This window comes from Mustela nigripes, chromosome 1 (assembly GCF_022355385.1).
Source record: "Mustela nigripes isolate SB6536 chromosome 1, MUSNIG.SB6536, whole genome shotgun sequence".
NCBI lineage: Eukaryota > Metazoa > Chordata > Mammalia > Carnivora > Mustelidae > Mustela > Mustela nigripes.
Window position 1 is genome coordinate 42931421 of NC_081557.1, and position 16645 is coordinate 42948065.

General features: G+C 50.6%; 1 protein-coding gene across 12 annotated transcripts in view; it reads right to left on the reverse strand.

Annotated features, from left to right (window-relative positions):
* The window catches only part of PPFIBP2 (PPFIA binding protein 2), a 153201-nt gene that overhangs the window by 38167 nt on the left and 98389 nt on the right, over positions 1 to 16645 (reverse strand). For all 12 annotated transcript variants that reach the window (XM_059408926.1, XM_059409023.1, XM_059408978.1 and 9 more), the window contains 2 exons: positions 5735 to 5827; positions 1423 to 1534 (listed from right to left, as the gene is read on the reverse strand). In XM_059408926.1, the coding sequence (XP_059264909.1) occupies positions 1423 to 1534; positions 5735 to 5827 (205 nt within the window). The remainder of the gene's footprint in view (positions 1 to 1422; positions 1535 to 5734; positions 5828 to 16645) is intronic.

A 16645-nucleotide genomic window follows, 5' to 3' on the forward strand; every position in this document is an offset into this window, starting at 1 on the left:
AAGAGTAAATTTATGGGCTTTGTGTACATAGTCATAGGGATTCATTTTCAGAGGAAAGTAGATAGTGCCTGCTCACTATCTTAGGCTCTTGGCAGCTGAAGACCAACTCTGCAGCTCCACTTGTGGGAGGAGGGCGGTAAGCCCCATATGAAGACTGGCAAACCTCAGTGCTTTGGGCAGAACCCAACCTGTGCAGCAAATGACAAAAGGACCAGCTCCAAGAGTTACCTGATGACGGACTAGAAGGCCTGGACTGCACAGAAGCATAGGGTGGCGGGGGAAGGCTGCCTGGCCTAGAGTCGGGGCTCAGCATTCTACGCAGGTCAAGCATCGTGGAGAAGCTAGGATATCTTAGGGGGCCCCAGCCTCCACCCTGAGCCTTGGCAGGTAGGGGGCATGCTCAAAGTCTCTTGAGAAGAGACTGAGAAAGGCTGGGGGAGGGATGAACATATGGGTCACCAATTTTCTTTTTCAGCCCGAGTCTTGGCTTCAGGGCTGCGTGGCTTCCCCACCCCAGTCAGGGACCCAGGCTCAGCTACACTAAGGCTGACCAGGGACCCAGCAGTGGGGCCAATCCCCAAGGCTACCGGACCTTGTCCAGCATCGCTCTGCAGCCTGGTGGTGGAGGAGAAGTCAGGAGGTGTGTGATTATTCTGTACTCCAGGTAAACAGCTGTAAACACTCAACAGGTGTGAATAAGAGGATCTGAGGATTCACCCTCTCATTTTACAGCGGACTTGAACTTATCACGGTCCATTCACTACACTTCCACTCACTCAGGATTTCTTAGGAGCCTACCAGGGCTGAATGCTGTGTGTGGCTCTGTGGATCCAGTCTTAAAGAGAACAGACACAGACCAGGCCCCATAGCGAGGACCACAGTCTTCACCACAGGACTTCCCCAGTGCAGCCCTGATACATTTAAGTGCTAGGATGGAAGTTAGAGAAAAATTGGACTGGGGGTGGGGGCGTATTTCGTTAAGGTAGGGTGGCCAGAATAGGTCTGAGGGGTAACAGTGAGTTGAGATCTATAGGATGAGAATTAACTGCTTTGTTTCTGTGCCCTCAGGGCCTGGTATGAGTATCAGGCAGGCATCTACAAGTGACTGAATCACTAAAGTCTCCCCTGTGGGGAGGACACAAAGGAAGTCCTTCCAGTCAAGTGAAGGAAGAGCTCCATGGGGGCTGCTCAGAGCTTCTTGATCAGACTACACATGAGAAGGTCACTGCCGTGAGTCCACAACAGAGCCATGCTTTACAGGCCCGTTCACCCGCACGCTCATCTGTTCGCTCAGACATGTTTGCATGCACGCAGGCACACACATCAAGCCTACTCACACAGGCACACACACACACCCCCACTCACAGACACATGTGCCCAGGGCCCAGGGGCAACCACGTCCTATCACCGTCCAGCGGTTACCTTTCTCTGCATGGTCACTGTGGAGGGCCGCAGTCCGGGAGAGCTGGCTGTGCAGACGCTCGATTTCGGCAGCCTTCAGGGCCACCTGCTCTTGCAGCTGGGCCACCTCAGCCTGAAAGAGCAACAGAGGGTCCCTGGGAGCTCAGAGGGACGACCAGACTATGATGGAGTGCCTCAAGCCTCTCACCGCCCAGGACCAATGGGTCCTAGAGCCTGCTGGGCAGTCAGGGACAGAAGCAGCAGAGGCGAGCAGTTAGGGACGCTTACTGGTCTCTCCACAAGGGGGCGCTCTGCCCCGTGAACGCATTCTTCCCGGCCCATTTGGCCATGCCCACAGCTCGGGCTGGTCCCCTGTATCCTTCCACCGGACTAGGTGGCCCAGTCACTATGGAGGCCTGATGAGCTGGGATGGCATGTCATGGGAGAGCTGCTGATGGACAGTCTCCTTCTGGTTGTGGTCTTCCTTCTCCCCAAAGAGACACAAAGCCATGGGTATACACCACTGTGACAAGTGCACAAATTTTCCCAGCTCATCTAGGAAGTACAGTGGAAATCAAACCACTATTGGTAGACAAAGAGTAAGCCAAGGGTTCCTCCTGGAAGTACTTTCCCACCCTTCAGGCATAGCCACGGCCTCTGCCCAGGCTCCAGGAACCCGCACACGCTCACGTACGTGTCCACACATACAAGCACTCAGGTGCACCGAGCAGACAAAATAAAACAGGTAAGCACAGCCACAATGCCGCATACACACATTCAAACTCACATGTACATGGACTGTTGTACTGGGCAGTTCCCACATCTCTACTAAGCAGAGCAGGTTAAATTTCACACATTTAACAGTAAGTGTGATTATTCACAAGTTCCCATACTCATGAGAAGATCAGAACGGTGTCAGTCCCATCCCACGGGGCACACTGGCTTTGGAGCCAAACCTGGATTCTCTCATTTCCTACTTAGGTGACCTTAGGAAAGTTAACCTTTCCGAGTCTTGCCTCATGTATGAAATGGGGAAAACAGCATTTACTTCATAGGGCAGTGGTGAGGATTAAGTAAGATAATAGTCACGGACAACTTAGCCTCATGCTTGGTAGACAGTAAGTACTCAATAAATGCTGCCACTGTGGCTCCTCTCATTGTAATCCTTCCCTTGCAGATAACCAGCTAGTTCTCTGAGCACCAACTAGACAAAGAAAGGGTGAGGACTAACTCTAGAGCCAGTCAACACACAGTGGAGCCCAGTCCTCTGGCTATCTTTCCCCGGGGGGAGCCCAGTCACATCCCTGTCATGCCTCAAGGTCATGGAATGGGCCGTCCTTTCCCACAGGGGCTGGAGTTAACCTTCAAACAATTTCAAGGAACCAGATGAGCCCTGAGCCTTCTGGAGGCTCCTCTGCCCCACAGGCCTGTGTTTAGTCTCAGGACACACTGGCGGAGTACCCACTCTGCCTGGGCCTCCGTGCTTGCTGACTACTCACGTCAGGCCTCACTCACTCATCAGAGGAAACCATGGGAGGAAGTAATATCCCTGCGTGTTGCTTCTGGGGAGACACCAGGACCGGTACCCGGGACACAAACTCCACCCACTCCCGAGCCAGCTGCTATCCACTGTTGCCTGAGTGCTTTGGAGTTAACAGCACAGGTGAGGCCACTATTACGGGGTGAGGGCTCCCCGAGCCCACCTCAGGGTCCCTGAATAAACCTTCCCTGATATCCCCCAAAAGGGAAAGAGATGACCATGTAGAGAACAAGGAGGCAGCAAGGGGGAGGATCTCCTTACTCGAAATTGTCCTATGGAGCACTGCCCCTCTGCTCTGTGGTATTGACCCGTAGAGGCCAGACAGCCAAGCCTCGCTATGTCAAACTGCTTGCTGAGACCCATTGCTTTCCCTGGCTCACTGAGGGCCTCAATGCCCATGGCTGACCACTACCAATGTCCATGGCTTCCAAAAACCTTAGCCTTGAGACCTGCAATCCAAACTCCTCTCACTTCTACAAGGACTATACTATTCTTAGGAAATAGTCTCCTAACCTCTCTTGTACCTCCTATACAGCCATTTTCCCCTTTCCCTGCAGTCGGAGTGAGAGCTGGTCTCTGTCAGCAATCTGGATGCCCAGTGCTTGTCTGCAGGAGCCACGATGGACGTCAGTGACGTGAGCCCATGGAGTAATATCCCTGCGTGTTGCTTCTGGGGAGACACCAGGACCGGTACCCGGGACACAAACTCCACCCACTCCCGAGCCAGCTGCTATCCACTGTTCACAAGTTCCCATACTCATGAGAAGATCAGAACGGTGTCAGTCCCATCCCACGGGGCACACTGGCTTTGGAGCCAAACCTGGATTCTCTCATTTCCTACTTAGGTGACCAGCACCTGGCACAGGGAGGTCTCTTCTCTCTGAGGCCTGCCTCTGGGTGAGGTCACCTACTGAAAACCCTATAGACTAAGTGCCTGGGCCAAACCTCCCTTGTGTCAAATTCCACAGAATAGGCCAGAAATGACAAGCGTCCCCACAGCTAGGGACCCTAGTCTACCTCAGCCCACAGACTTTCTACCTGACCACAGGGCAAAGGACGTTCCTGCCACAGCCACCGAGGCTGCAGCTGTGTGGCCAAGAGGTCCAAGGCAAAGGCACGCACACTGGTGCCGGGGAGGGGGGTGCGCCAGCTCCCTGCAGGTATGCGGCCTCGTTAAACCTAGGGAGCAGGCCCTGCTGCTGCCGCACTGGAAAATGAATGGCCTACGGGACTGACACATTATATGCAGAAAAGTGAAGAGAACTTTCAAGAAGAGTACAGGCTTTTACTGTAGGGAATCAAGATTTTATAGGGAAGAGAGCGTGGTTTTTGGAAAGACACAGATCCAGATCGGAACCTGGCCTTGGCCTCTCTGGGCCTCGGCTTTCTTACCACTAAAATGAAGATAGTGAATCCACAGACCTCACTACCTTATTTCATAGATCAAACGAGAAAAAGTGGGCAAAGGGCTTGATGCCTTCTGGCATGCAGGAAGTGCACAAACCTAGGAGTTACCAAATAACCCATCGTATCTCAAGGGGTTATATGCCAAGGCAAAGAGCTTAGGTGACCAAAAAAGAGTTATTTGGTCTTTTAATAGGTGGTATGTACAACTCTGGAGGCTTCCCTGAGACAGGACTCACCTGAGTGGAGCCCTATGACAATAGGTTCTGGGCTCTTTGAGAAAATGACTGAAGCACCATACACACAAAGGTCCCCTTAGATAAAAACAGGACTGTAGATAAGCAGGTTCGGATTGCCTATGGTTGCTGCTGACTTGGTAAGATGTTGGGGAAGTTCCTTAACTGCTCTGTGCCTTGGCCTTCTCATCCATACAATGGCGAAGAAAATAATTTCATACAACATATTATACAGACATCAATATCACATTCAGAGTTCTAATAGCATGACATACATTGTATATAAGTGGTCACTACTAGAAACTGAGACAGAAAGAGAGAGAGAGACCTCCCAAAAGAGAAATTCCTAGAACGAAATATTACAAATGGTAGCTCCTAGGGCTGGGGGGTCGGGTGGGGAGTGATCTTTATTCATTTTTCATGGCTTAAAAATCCCCTATAATAAGTACTTTTTTATAATCATTAAAAGTTAACTTATAGAAAAAAATAAAAGTACAAACTAGAAGTGAAGAAAATTCGTAAGGATTTTTTAAAACCCTAGTAAGAAGTAAAAATGTCAATCTGGCTAACACCTCTGGGTGGCGCTGCAGAGACCTTAGTGAAATAGAGGGTGCGTTCAGAAGCTCCCTTACCCAAGAATGTCACTCCAGGTCTGTTCCCTTCCCCCGCCCCCCAGGGTAGCCTAGCTCCCTAGTTCAACAGAAACATGATTTAGTTAGAACAACAGTCAAAGTATATTTATATAGGTAAAATAAGCATTTGAAGGTAAAAATACAGCATGACTATTTTAAAAACATTATTTAAAAACATCATTAAAGGGACTGCTACATTTAAAACGTCGCAGCCCCTATTAACATTGGAATTCATCTACCTTAAGACTTCTCACTTGCTCATAGCCCCTTCCTGGTCCCATGTCAGCCTAGGGGTGCTACAGGACACAGCAAGAGGAAGGAGACTCAGCTGCTCCAGCAGCGCCTAATCCCAGGGGGCTTTCCCTTTGAAAATAGCCTTCTGGTCCTTCTGTCTGTGTGGGCGCACAGTAGGGTCAATCTGCGTGTTTCCAGCTCAGGCTATTGCAAACCCTGAGCCCGAACACAGACCCTCCCCAATGGCCCTCAGCCACTCCCCCAAAGCACCAGTAACTGCCTCGTACCTTAGTGGCCTTCAGCTTCCACTCATACTGATTCCGTTCATTCTCCAATTCTTCCACCTTGATTTTGAGGTGCCTGAGCTCTTGCAGTAACTCCTGGAGGGATGAGGGGGAAAGAGTTCTGATGGAGACAGAGCATGATGCCCCCTGGATCGACAACCCTGGGTAGGCTCATGCACAGGATGCCAGGGGCAGGAACTCCTGCGTCATGCTCCGCGCGACAACTCGAGTCTTGAACCATGGTCCTGTTCCGGGAAAAGCTGTTTGGGCCATTAGAAAACAGAAGCCAGGGAGTTTTAGGCATAGGAAGAGAAAACGTTCTTATTTTTAGAACCTGTTCTGATCCATGTCCTCTGCAGGGTGCACCCAGATCATGCCCAAGTGTGTGGGGGCGAAGACAGCTAGGATATGGGAGCGAGAGCAACACAGATGCAAAAATGAGGCAGCTTCTTGCAGACAAAGTAGCGGGAAGCAGGCCAGGTGGGAGCATCCCTCTGTGCTGGGGGGTCAAGGAACCTGGAGAGGACAGTATGATCCTGGAAGGCTCCAGAGAGGAAGGGACAACCAGCAGGACAGAAGACACTAAGAGGCCAAATGCCAAATATAGCTCCAGTGTGAGTGTTCCTGGGCAGGGAACTGGGTCCACTTGAGAGGAGGGAGGGAGAAGCCAACCCAGCAGAGGAAGGACGCAGGAGACCGATAAAGGGGATGGGCTTTGGACTGGGGCAGAGGATGGGTGGCATGCAGTGGGACGTGAGGCCAGAGAGATAAGGTGCGGCCCTACTGGAAAGGCTTTGGAGGAGGATATAAGGAGCTCAGATGCCATTCTTTGTCCAGTAAGGAGCCACTGAAGGTTGCTCAATGAGGAAGGGATCATTGAACAACTTGCTCGTGGTGAGTCAGGTTTGTTTCTTCTGACTACGAGGCCCTTGCTCTCTAAACTACCCCTTTAGCAAAGATGATGCTGCTAAGCTCCCTTGTCCCAAACCGAGGCTTCTTTAACAGTGGATTGGTCCTGCTGACTGGTTCCTATCTCACTTCCAGACTTTCTGATCTCCAGATTCTCAGAGACTCCCTACTGAACACCTCCCCGCAGGCATCTCATGATGGTCGCAGCCCGGGTGGAACACTTCATTGCCCCTTGTAGACATCTGCGTCCCATAAAACTCCATCTCCATGCACCTATTCCCTGTGCCAGAAACCTGGGGCCCATTCCTGGCACCTCACTCTCCCCCAAGACGGGGAGACACAGACAACCCCAAGCCTTGCGAATTCCACCTCCAGGGAAAGGAGTCTCTCCTTTCTCCCCAGCTCGGCCACCACTACTCTAACCTAGGAACTCGCGTCCACAGCCCGGGCAGTGTCACCAGGGCTTGCTCCTCCGTCACCCTGCCCTTCCTGAAGGCCCTGACCCCTACAGCATCCAGGGGAACAATACCATCAAAGCATGCCTCTGGTCCTAGCATTCTCTCGAAACTCCGAAGCTCCTCAAAACTCCCAGGCTGGCCATACTGACCCGGCGCCCGGCCCCTTGATATTACCCTCGCCTCTCTCCCTAGGCAGGCAATAACCACATTGGCCACTTTGTAGTTCCCCTTTTGACGTGGCCCTTCACACACACCGCTCCCTCTTGTCTGCAGCTGTTAATTCCCGCTGATCCTCAGGGATCCGAGGCCAAGCTATGGCGACCATCCCCTTCTTCAGGCCCCCTTACTACACTCCCATAGGGCACCCTGGAGCTCTCCTCCATCATCTGCAATCAGACATTTACTGGTATGATTGCAAACAGCTAGTATTCCTCCTATGCTGTGAACTTCGGAAGGGGCTTGGCTAACCCCAAGTCTGCGTTGCTGCCTTGCGGCACACAGGTGTGTACCTCCTGATGAATGAACATGTGAAATTCAATTCAGCATTTAACCAACCTGGAGCTGAGACAGTCCGCCAAAACGTTACACCGCTTACCCTTGAATTTTGTAGGGTAATTCATCAAGATTTTCTCGCAGCTAAGGAAAACATTTGTTGATGCCCTTTTAAAAAAGATGCCTTCCAGGCAAAGATCACTGCAGCCATGACCTGCGGCATTAGACTTAAACACCTGGTGGGATGGGTGGCTTATCGGGGATGGTTCTGGGAGCACATTTCTGGCCCTGCCTGAGAGGCCACCACCACAGCACAGACAGCATAATGCGGCCAGGCTCTGGTGACCTCTTTGGCACAACCTCCTCTTTTAGGTTGTCTGCTGCCCATCAGCAGCTATAAGCACTGGTGTGAATTTTAGCCTCTTTTAGCCATCTTCCTGGGTGACCCACTCAACACGGGGCAAACCCAGTACCTTCTCAGCACTTCCCTATACAAATTCACACTTATATCTGGACTCTCATTTTTTTTCCCTCTTATCATTTATTTAATGTAGGAAGAAATCTCCCCCAACCTCACCCACCGCCCCCCAGCCTGCCCCCAAGCTTCTCTCCTCATGCCTGAGTCTGCGTAAAGTTTTTACACGTTCCATGGTTGAGTATGGACTGTGGTTAACTACAGAGCTGAGGCAGACCCTCTGCCATGCTCATGGCTACTGTGACCCTGACCTTCCCTCAGACTTTCCAGTCCTCTTTGACAGCAGGCTTTGGAGGCACAGGTCATCTCCACGCAGCTTCCATCACCAGGCCCAGCTAGGACACACAGGACACCATCCCACTAGTACAAGGGGCCAAGTCCAGGACACCAGTCAGATACATCCCACAGGGCCCAGAGTTTGTGAAATCCCTTTCCTAGACATTCAGATCATGACCTCACTGTCATAGCAAATGGAAATTTGTGTTCTATTTTCTCACTAGGGATCAACTTATTTAAAAATAAACTTGAAAGAATTATTTCATGATGCTGTTATTTTCTTAAAAAAAAAAAAAAAATCCTGGGGTGCCTGGGTGGCTCAGTTGGTTAAATGTTTGCCTTCAGCTCAAGTCATGATCCTGCGGTCCTGGCACTGAGCCCTGTATCGGGCTTCCTGCTCAGCGGGGGCCTGCTTCTCCCTCAGACTCCCCTTCAACGCCCAGCTTGTGTGCATGCACTCTTTCTCTCTCTCTCACTCTCTCTCAAATAAATAAATAAATAAAATCTTAAAGAAAAGAAATCCATGAAATGGAACTTTAATCAACCTCCCAGCCCAGCAGTGTCTGAATCACACCTGGGAAGGGGACTCGGAGGCTTCCTGCTGCGTGAATGCCCCATCCCTCAGAGCATCTGACACACCTCACTCCCAGCCCTAAGGAAGACGAATGCCACCACCCACTGGAGAGCGGACCTCACCTGCTCAGACCCTGCTCAGTGAGGGTCCCAGAACTCAGCCCAGAGGTAACAACACAGCCATGTTAAGCCACTGCACGCACCTATGGTTAGGAGAAACCCCAGCCCCTCCCCCTGTGAAATGCCCGCACACACATGCTGATATACTTAGGTGTGGTTCCTACAGGTGACCCCTCCCAATAGGCGCAGTCCTGGCTGCAGGCCGGGGGCTCAGCGGTGCCATCCTCGGGCGCCACCTCGTCAGGGACACCCCTCCTGAGTGAGAGGCGCTCCTGGATCTGCCTGTGGATGTCCAGCTGCAGACTACACATCTGCTCCTGCAGCTCACTGATCACATTCAGAACTGACTGCAGGAAGGAAGAGAAAGACACACTCAGGGCCAGTAGGCTCTCAGACGCAAAGCTCCTCCTCGTAAGAGCCGCCCAGAAAGAAGGCAGCAGGCAGATGGGGAGCAGCAGGCGGCCCCCAGGGGTGACCACCCACTTCCTTCACAGGAACCAAAAGACATGGCATTTTCCCGGAGACCCACGCCACAGCCAGGGCTGTCTTATAACTTGAACAACCCCCCAGCAGCTCCACAGTGCCACATGGCAGCAGTGGGGGGCGGGGGGCATCCTAGCACATCAACAGCGAGGCACGGGGCCTGGCGACAGCAGAGACAGGCACGTGCACGGACCCATCCCCTCTTACACACGCTGCAGGTGCCCCACCCCCATGAGCACACGCCACACTCGCACACACTAACACGTCTGACTCTATAAACTCTCCCTCACACCTCTACCAAACCTTCCTCCTTTGCCTCCCACTCCAGACCAGACTCCTTTTGTAGCCTCAAGAACATGTTGGCCTTTTATGGCAAATTTGAAAAAAATAATCGCAATTCCTGGACTTCATACCTATTCAATGATGAATAGCACCTGCTAGCGCTCTATGGGGCTTTCCTTTTCCCGGCCCATAGACATCTAGTCACCATGCAGACAAAGACCCATGGCCACAGTAATGAGAGGGGCTCACAGGTGAGGGGGGAGAGATACACAAATAATCACGACAGGCTGTTAAGTGCCAACACCCATAAAACACAGGGCTGCCAGGGAGTAGAGGGGCTGGTTCTGCCTGACCCCTTGCCCGCAGGTGGGAGTAAAGGAGCAAGTGAGTGAGCCATGAGTCTGGGTAACACGGTAGATGACGGTGCTACTGGTGGCAGCAAGAAACCCAAGAGGTTGGGGGAAGCTATGAGCTGCCTCTGGCACGGGAATGCGGACTTAAGGCAACACGTGGCAACAGAGCAGAACAGAGACCGGGCTGGATGGGGTGGCAGCCAATGAAGCAGCTTAGGTCTCCCCGCCCCGCTTTATTAAGCACTGGCATCTGGTACTGGGGTCTGCCACTGGTGCTGTGGGAACTTCCCAGGTGTGTGAGAAGGAAACTGTTCATACTCACCAATGACAATGGTGTCTGAGAAGGAAAACTCCCACCCATACCTTGTTTTGTAAATCCCCTTCCCCAGCGTAGATGGGAAATGGAGTCTGAGTGGCAGTTCGGACTAAGAAGGCACCAGGCTAAGGCACCTGTTTCCTCTCTGCTGATGCCATTTGGACTGTGCTACAGTCCTCGGCAGCAGAAGCAGCCCCCTGGCTTCCCAGCCAGTCTCCCTGTGAGCCAGCCCTCCTGAGATGACCCCCCCAACAGCACCAGTTATCTTCCCCCAGGACCATCTCTCTAACAAGGCATTTTCCTACCAAGGCCAGAGGACTGGGCTGAGAAATCAAGGTGACCCTTATGGGCCTCAGTGCCCTGGACCTCAGACCTCCACCCAGTGCCACTGTTACTGGTCCCTGCACTCTGATGGGCCACACACCATCGGGCTGGGGCCATACCTGCCCTCTGCGTTCTTATCCACAGTCCTAGTACAGACACTGGGCTCTGACTTGGCCTGTGCTGTGTGTGCCACTAACTTCCAAACCCCTGCTGAGGCTTTGTGTCTGAGAGCTGACTGTCCCTGAGTGCTTCCAAACCCCTCCTGTCTGACTAGCCTGAGCCACTAGGCATCATAGGCCAGCTCTGTCTCTACTGCCCATGGACTTGGACGCCACGGGGAGGGGCTCAATGGGGAAAAGACAGTCTACATTCAGTTTTTTCATGCTTCTTCTCTGAGAAGTCTCCAAGTCTTTTGGAGACTTTAACTTTAACCACTTAGCAGGTAGGTTCCAAGGACTACTTTAAGGACCAAGAAGCTGGACACAAGGAATTAAGAGGGAGGAAAAGCGCTGGAACAGACAGCCCAGGTTGGGGGATTCGCTAAGCACAAAGGGAATGTTGAGGGTCCAGGTAGTCTTTACATGAGCAACAGCAAGTCGAGGGAGATCGTCCCAAGGGCCTTGATCTCTGTAAAGCAGGCAAGGTCGCCTTCTCAAGGGACATAGCAGTGAAACAGAAGGGGCACAGATTTAGAATGGTTACTATGAGGCATACGAGGAAAGGTAGGCATGGATAAAAGCAAGACTAAGGAGAAAGGGAGATGCATCTGGCAAGTCATTAGCATGACAATTTTTAAAATTTTACATCTAGAGGCACCTGGGTGGCTCCATGGGTTAAGCCTCTGCCTTCGGCTCAGGTCATGATCTCAGGGTCCTGGGATCGAGCCCTGTATCAGGCTCTCTGCTCAGCAGGGAGCCTGCTCCCCCCTCCCCCCGCTTGCCTCTCTGCCTTCTTGTGATCTCTCTGTCAAATAAATAAAAATCTTAAAAAAAAAATTTTTTTTAATTCTATCGTGAGTGCTGTGAAGTGTGTAAACCTGGCGATTCACAGACCGTACCCCTGGGGCTAATAATACATTATATGTTAATAAAAAATAAAAAAAATTAAAAATTTGAAAAGGGACTTTTGCCTAGAAAAAAAAATTTTTAAATAAAATAACTTTACATTTAACCCTCTAACCAAGAGCCCTGAGGCAGAAGGAAGATGGCAGGTTAATAAGGACAGAGTCAAAAGCGACCCCTCCTGGTAACAACAAGTCTTTACCTCCCCAAAAAGGGAGGTCAGACAGTTATGGGCGGCTACACCATGATGAGCTCCGGCATGATGCAGGCCAAGTGTGCAGGCTGCAAACTCATTTCACTTCTGTGGAAATGAGGGTTGATCTCAGAGGGTTCCTGTGAGGGGTTAATCAAGAGAGCCCTGGGTGAAGCACCTGGCACAGGGCCTGGCACACGCAGGGCATCTGAGAGATGTGTGAGTTCACTTCCTGCACTGTTTCTCCTTTACCAAGTATTCGATCCCTAAGAAAGGAACAGGAAGAACAATGGAAAACACTTAACTGTCACGGGACACAGGTAAGGCCCATGACATTGATAGTGGACAACAAATGCCCAGCAGCTCTGTACTCCCGGGCATGTTCACTCTTTTCCAGAATCTTTATTTAGTCCCTTGTGCACTGGCCCTACTCTTATCTTTAGACCTGCTTGTCTCTCTTATAGAAGCTTCTAGAATTTCACTGCCCTCTTCCTTCTTTTGTTCTCCCTATTATTAAACCTCTCACATGAAGAGTCAAGACCTGCTGCCTGATTTCATCACCCCATTCATTCCTGCCTCCCGCCTCTTGGCAGACAAGCTCTGTCTCTACCATGAGGAACGCCTCGCTTCCTCAGGGCCCTCTTCCTGGTCAAATCAGAGCCATGTTCCTATCCTCAAGCTGCTTGGCTCCACCTTGAAGTGTTCCCTTCCCTACCTTTAGTGATTTTCCACAACTCAGGTTCTTCTGAACTCTTTATCCTTTTCTGCCCAGCTAGCTATCACTCTGTCTATGCAGGTTTTTATGAATCCCAGTGTCGGCTGATCCAGTTGGTTTTTCTTTGGCTTTACATCATCAGAGCTTCAAGACCTTCTAGATCAGCTTCCACATTATACATTTAAGATGCTAAATATGGAAGGCTGAGGGCAGAAGACTACCACCCTGTACAGTAAATCCTCCTAGAGATGGTTTCTAGGTACTATTATCAGCTGCCTACCTATCATCTTAGCATCCGTGCTATTTTCCTCCAGCTCACCCACAGGACTCCCTGAGTAGTGTGTGTGCAATGCCTCGCAGAGTGTGCGTTTACCCGGTCTACCCTACGCGATGCATTCCTGGCCCAACACATGAAGTCAAGTGGATGGAACTTCCTCTCAACGAACACCATTCCTACTTCATATCCTTGCCTCCCACAAACTATCACAGGGTCAACACCAGCCTCCACAGACTAAATTTCACAGGACCTGGCTCACTTTCTCTGCTGTCTGGTGGGGGATGGGGGAGGTACAGGAGAAAATGGTTCACTTCCAGTTTGCTAGCAGCTCACCTGATTTCCCTGATACCTCAAATTTCATTTACAGCAGGCAGTTTGGGGACAGTTGCCCGGAGTTCTTTCTGGCCAAGGCGCTGGGAGAATGGAGCCCACTCTCTCTCTCTGATCTCCCGAAGAATGGAGAACGTAACTTTAACAAAAAGCCTCTCCCCTATCCTCAGCACTGTCCTTTGTTTGGGGCTTGCCTTTGCTGGCGCTGCTCATGCAGGTACACTCTGTTCGGTCCTTTCCAGCTTTTATATGAGCCCATTTGAATACTAGGGTCTCTCAGGGCGCCTCTAAGCTTCTCCTTTCATCAGTATCATTTGGGAGATTACAGTCAGAAATCACATTATTTTTAAGTTCAATATTCCTGAGTCATCTGCTGTGGTATTTCTGAACTTTCAAAAGTCTGATTTTCCAAAGCCTGCAGGGCATTTGTGGCTATGCCCAGCCTTCCCTCCCTGTCATGGACCCACAGCACGATGGCCACTCTCTCTCTCAAGGCACCCACTTTGCCCTCATACCCTAGTGTCTCCTTTGCTGTGACATTACAGCCAGGGTGGCAGTTTTCTAGTGTCTTTCTCTGCACACATCCCCTGGGTTGAAACAAGTAAGGGGTTGGGGCACCAAACACCAACCTTTCCAGTACTTAAGTGTTCAGCTGGAGGAGATCTCTGGGAGTTGTGCACACTGCTGTCCGCCTTTATGTGTCTGGGGATCTATGTCAGGGTGCACCCATCTTCCTCTTCGGCTCAGAGAGACTATGAGGTGCACCCCAACACTTCTAGGACACTGCCTTCACTCTACCGACCCATGCCTTACTTTCCAGGGCATCCATCCTCAGGCTCAGCGTTTCAACTGACGTTTCGAATCCTCTCTCTTTAGGGCTGGGCTACTTCCCCTCTTAACAAGTCTGTTTCTCCTCCATAGGGCACACCCATTCTTGGGTCCTGTGTCACCAACCAAGTCCAGGTGACATTTCTGAGGTTCTAATTGCCACTGTGTGTCATACCCTCAGTTGGCTTTATTACTCCTGCTTCGCTAACCATCAAAGTTCTTCTTTACGGCTTTTTTCTATGTGAAGCCACTGGACACCTCCCATAATCATGGTCTTCCCTAGCCCTTTCCCACCTGTTAAGCTCGCTCCCAATTTTACGTAGTTCTTCTTTCTCTGGCTTCATGCTCAATTTAATACTGGCCTGGCATTTACACATTACTGATGGGAATATAACCTCTATGCTCCACAGGACAATATGGAAATATCTGCCATGTAGATATTATCTGTACATGTAGCCTTCGACCCAGTGACTGCACCTCAGTATCCTCACACACATGCAAGCTCATTCACAGAGGCGTTCTCTGTGATGTTCTTTGTAGTAACGAACACTGGGCAACCACTTCCGTGTCCATCAAAAGAGGGCAGGCCAAACAAATTCGGGTACAGTCAGATAATGAAATAATATGCAGATATAAATATAAATACATTTTTAGAAAAACATACTTGGTATGAAATAAACTCCCAGAATGCCATATTAGAAGGTCTAGGGGCACCTGGGTGGCTCCGTCAGTTAAACCTCTGCCTTCAGCTCAGGTCATGATTTCAGGGTCCTGGTGATGAAGTCCCAGAACCTAAGTCAGGTTCGGTGGGGTGAGGAGGTTCGGAGCCGACAACTAAAGAAAGAATTCTATTTGCTTATTGTTCATGGCAGTCAGGGCTGCCTGAGGGATGCTACACATATGGAGGGGAGCGGGTGAAGAGGGGGTGCAAGGCGCCAGCTTTTGCTTTGTCCTCAGCCAGCCTCCTGCTCCCTCATCACTGGGATGGAGCCCCACATGGGGCTCCCTGCTCAGCAGGGAGCCTGCTTCTCCCTCTCCCTCTGCCTGCTGCTCCCCCCTGCTTCTGCTCTCTGTCAAATAAATAAATAAAATCTTAAAAAATAATAAATAAATTAGAAGGTCTAGAGTAGTGGGCATGTGTATAAGAACAAGGGAGAGAATGTGTGTGCACATATGTATCTCCACATAAAATCTGCAAATTTGCTCATCTGTGCAGCACTCTGGGAGAAGACAAACCAATACAAACAAACTGATCACTGTGGTTACCGACAGTGGGCTTGGGGGGCATGGAAGGGGACTTTCTGCTGCATATACCTTTTTGAACACTTAATTTTTGAATTGCTGGAATGTCTATTTCCCATGTTAATAAAAATCCCTAAATCAAAATAAATAAAAACCCTGCAACTCTCCTGCTCATGCCAGCTCGTCCCAGAGCAAATACCACCTTCTTAGCCCCTGCTCTGTGCTCCAAGTCCATCCCTCTGGTTGTCCCAGCTCAGAAATCAGAATCCCTCCCTTCCGAGGTGCTAACCACAGGAAGAAAGAAGGACAACACCACCACCCATGCTGTAAGACATTCTGTCTTCTGCCAGAAATCCTAAAGACTCTTTCTGGTTCTCTTCATATTTGTGTATAGACCTGATCAACTGGGCTGACTTGGCTTTCCAGGACCTGCTGGATCCCTGCTCAGTTCTTTACAGGGTGCTCTGGTATAGCACACAGCCCTCTTGGATCCCACAGAGGGATCTAGCTGCATGCCCCCCTGCATCTCCAGGGCTTGGGGGAAACCAGACTTCCTGCTCCAAGGAAGATGCCTCCTGAAGGACTTGCCTGTGATACAGTGTGCCACCCAGAGGGTTCCTTTTGCCTCTGGCTCTTCTATGTTCCATCCTCCCAATTCTGTTATTTACTTTTCAGGGTAGCCATTCCTCGGCAGTCCTGCTTCTCAGGAGTAAACCTAACTGATTCAAGGCTTGGTCTCCTGAAACGACCCAGAAACACTGCAGAAGGCTCACGAGTGGTGAGTAAAGGCAAACAGAAAACCTGGTTTTCACCCACATCTCACTGACAGACTCCTAAGCAAGGCTGGCTGCTCTCAATCTGACAAGAAACCTGCACCTCCAAAGTCCTCAGGTTTTTAGAATCACTTCCATCTAGTATTACTTCCATACCTTTCTAGAGGCAGCGGGATACAGGCTTCAGGAGGAACCAGAGCCAGACAGAAAGAAGCAGCCTGCAGTGCTCTGGTTCACAGCATCCTTTTTCAATTTTCACTGAAACATAAAATGGAATCTGAGGATAAAGCCTGAACTATATGGAGGAAGTTTCAGATCCTGCTGCCCCAGAAAACAAACAAAACAAAGAGAAAGGTCCTGCCTTTCCAAACCACAAGCCATGAGGCCTTGGGCTAAGTATATTCACTGGGAAAAAAACCAGCAGCAGTGCAGGC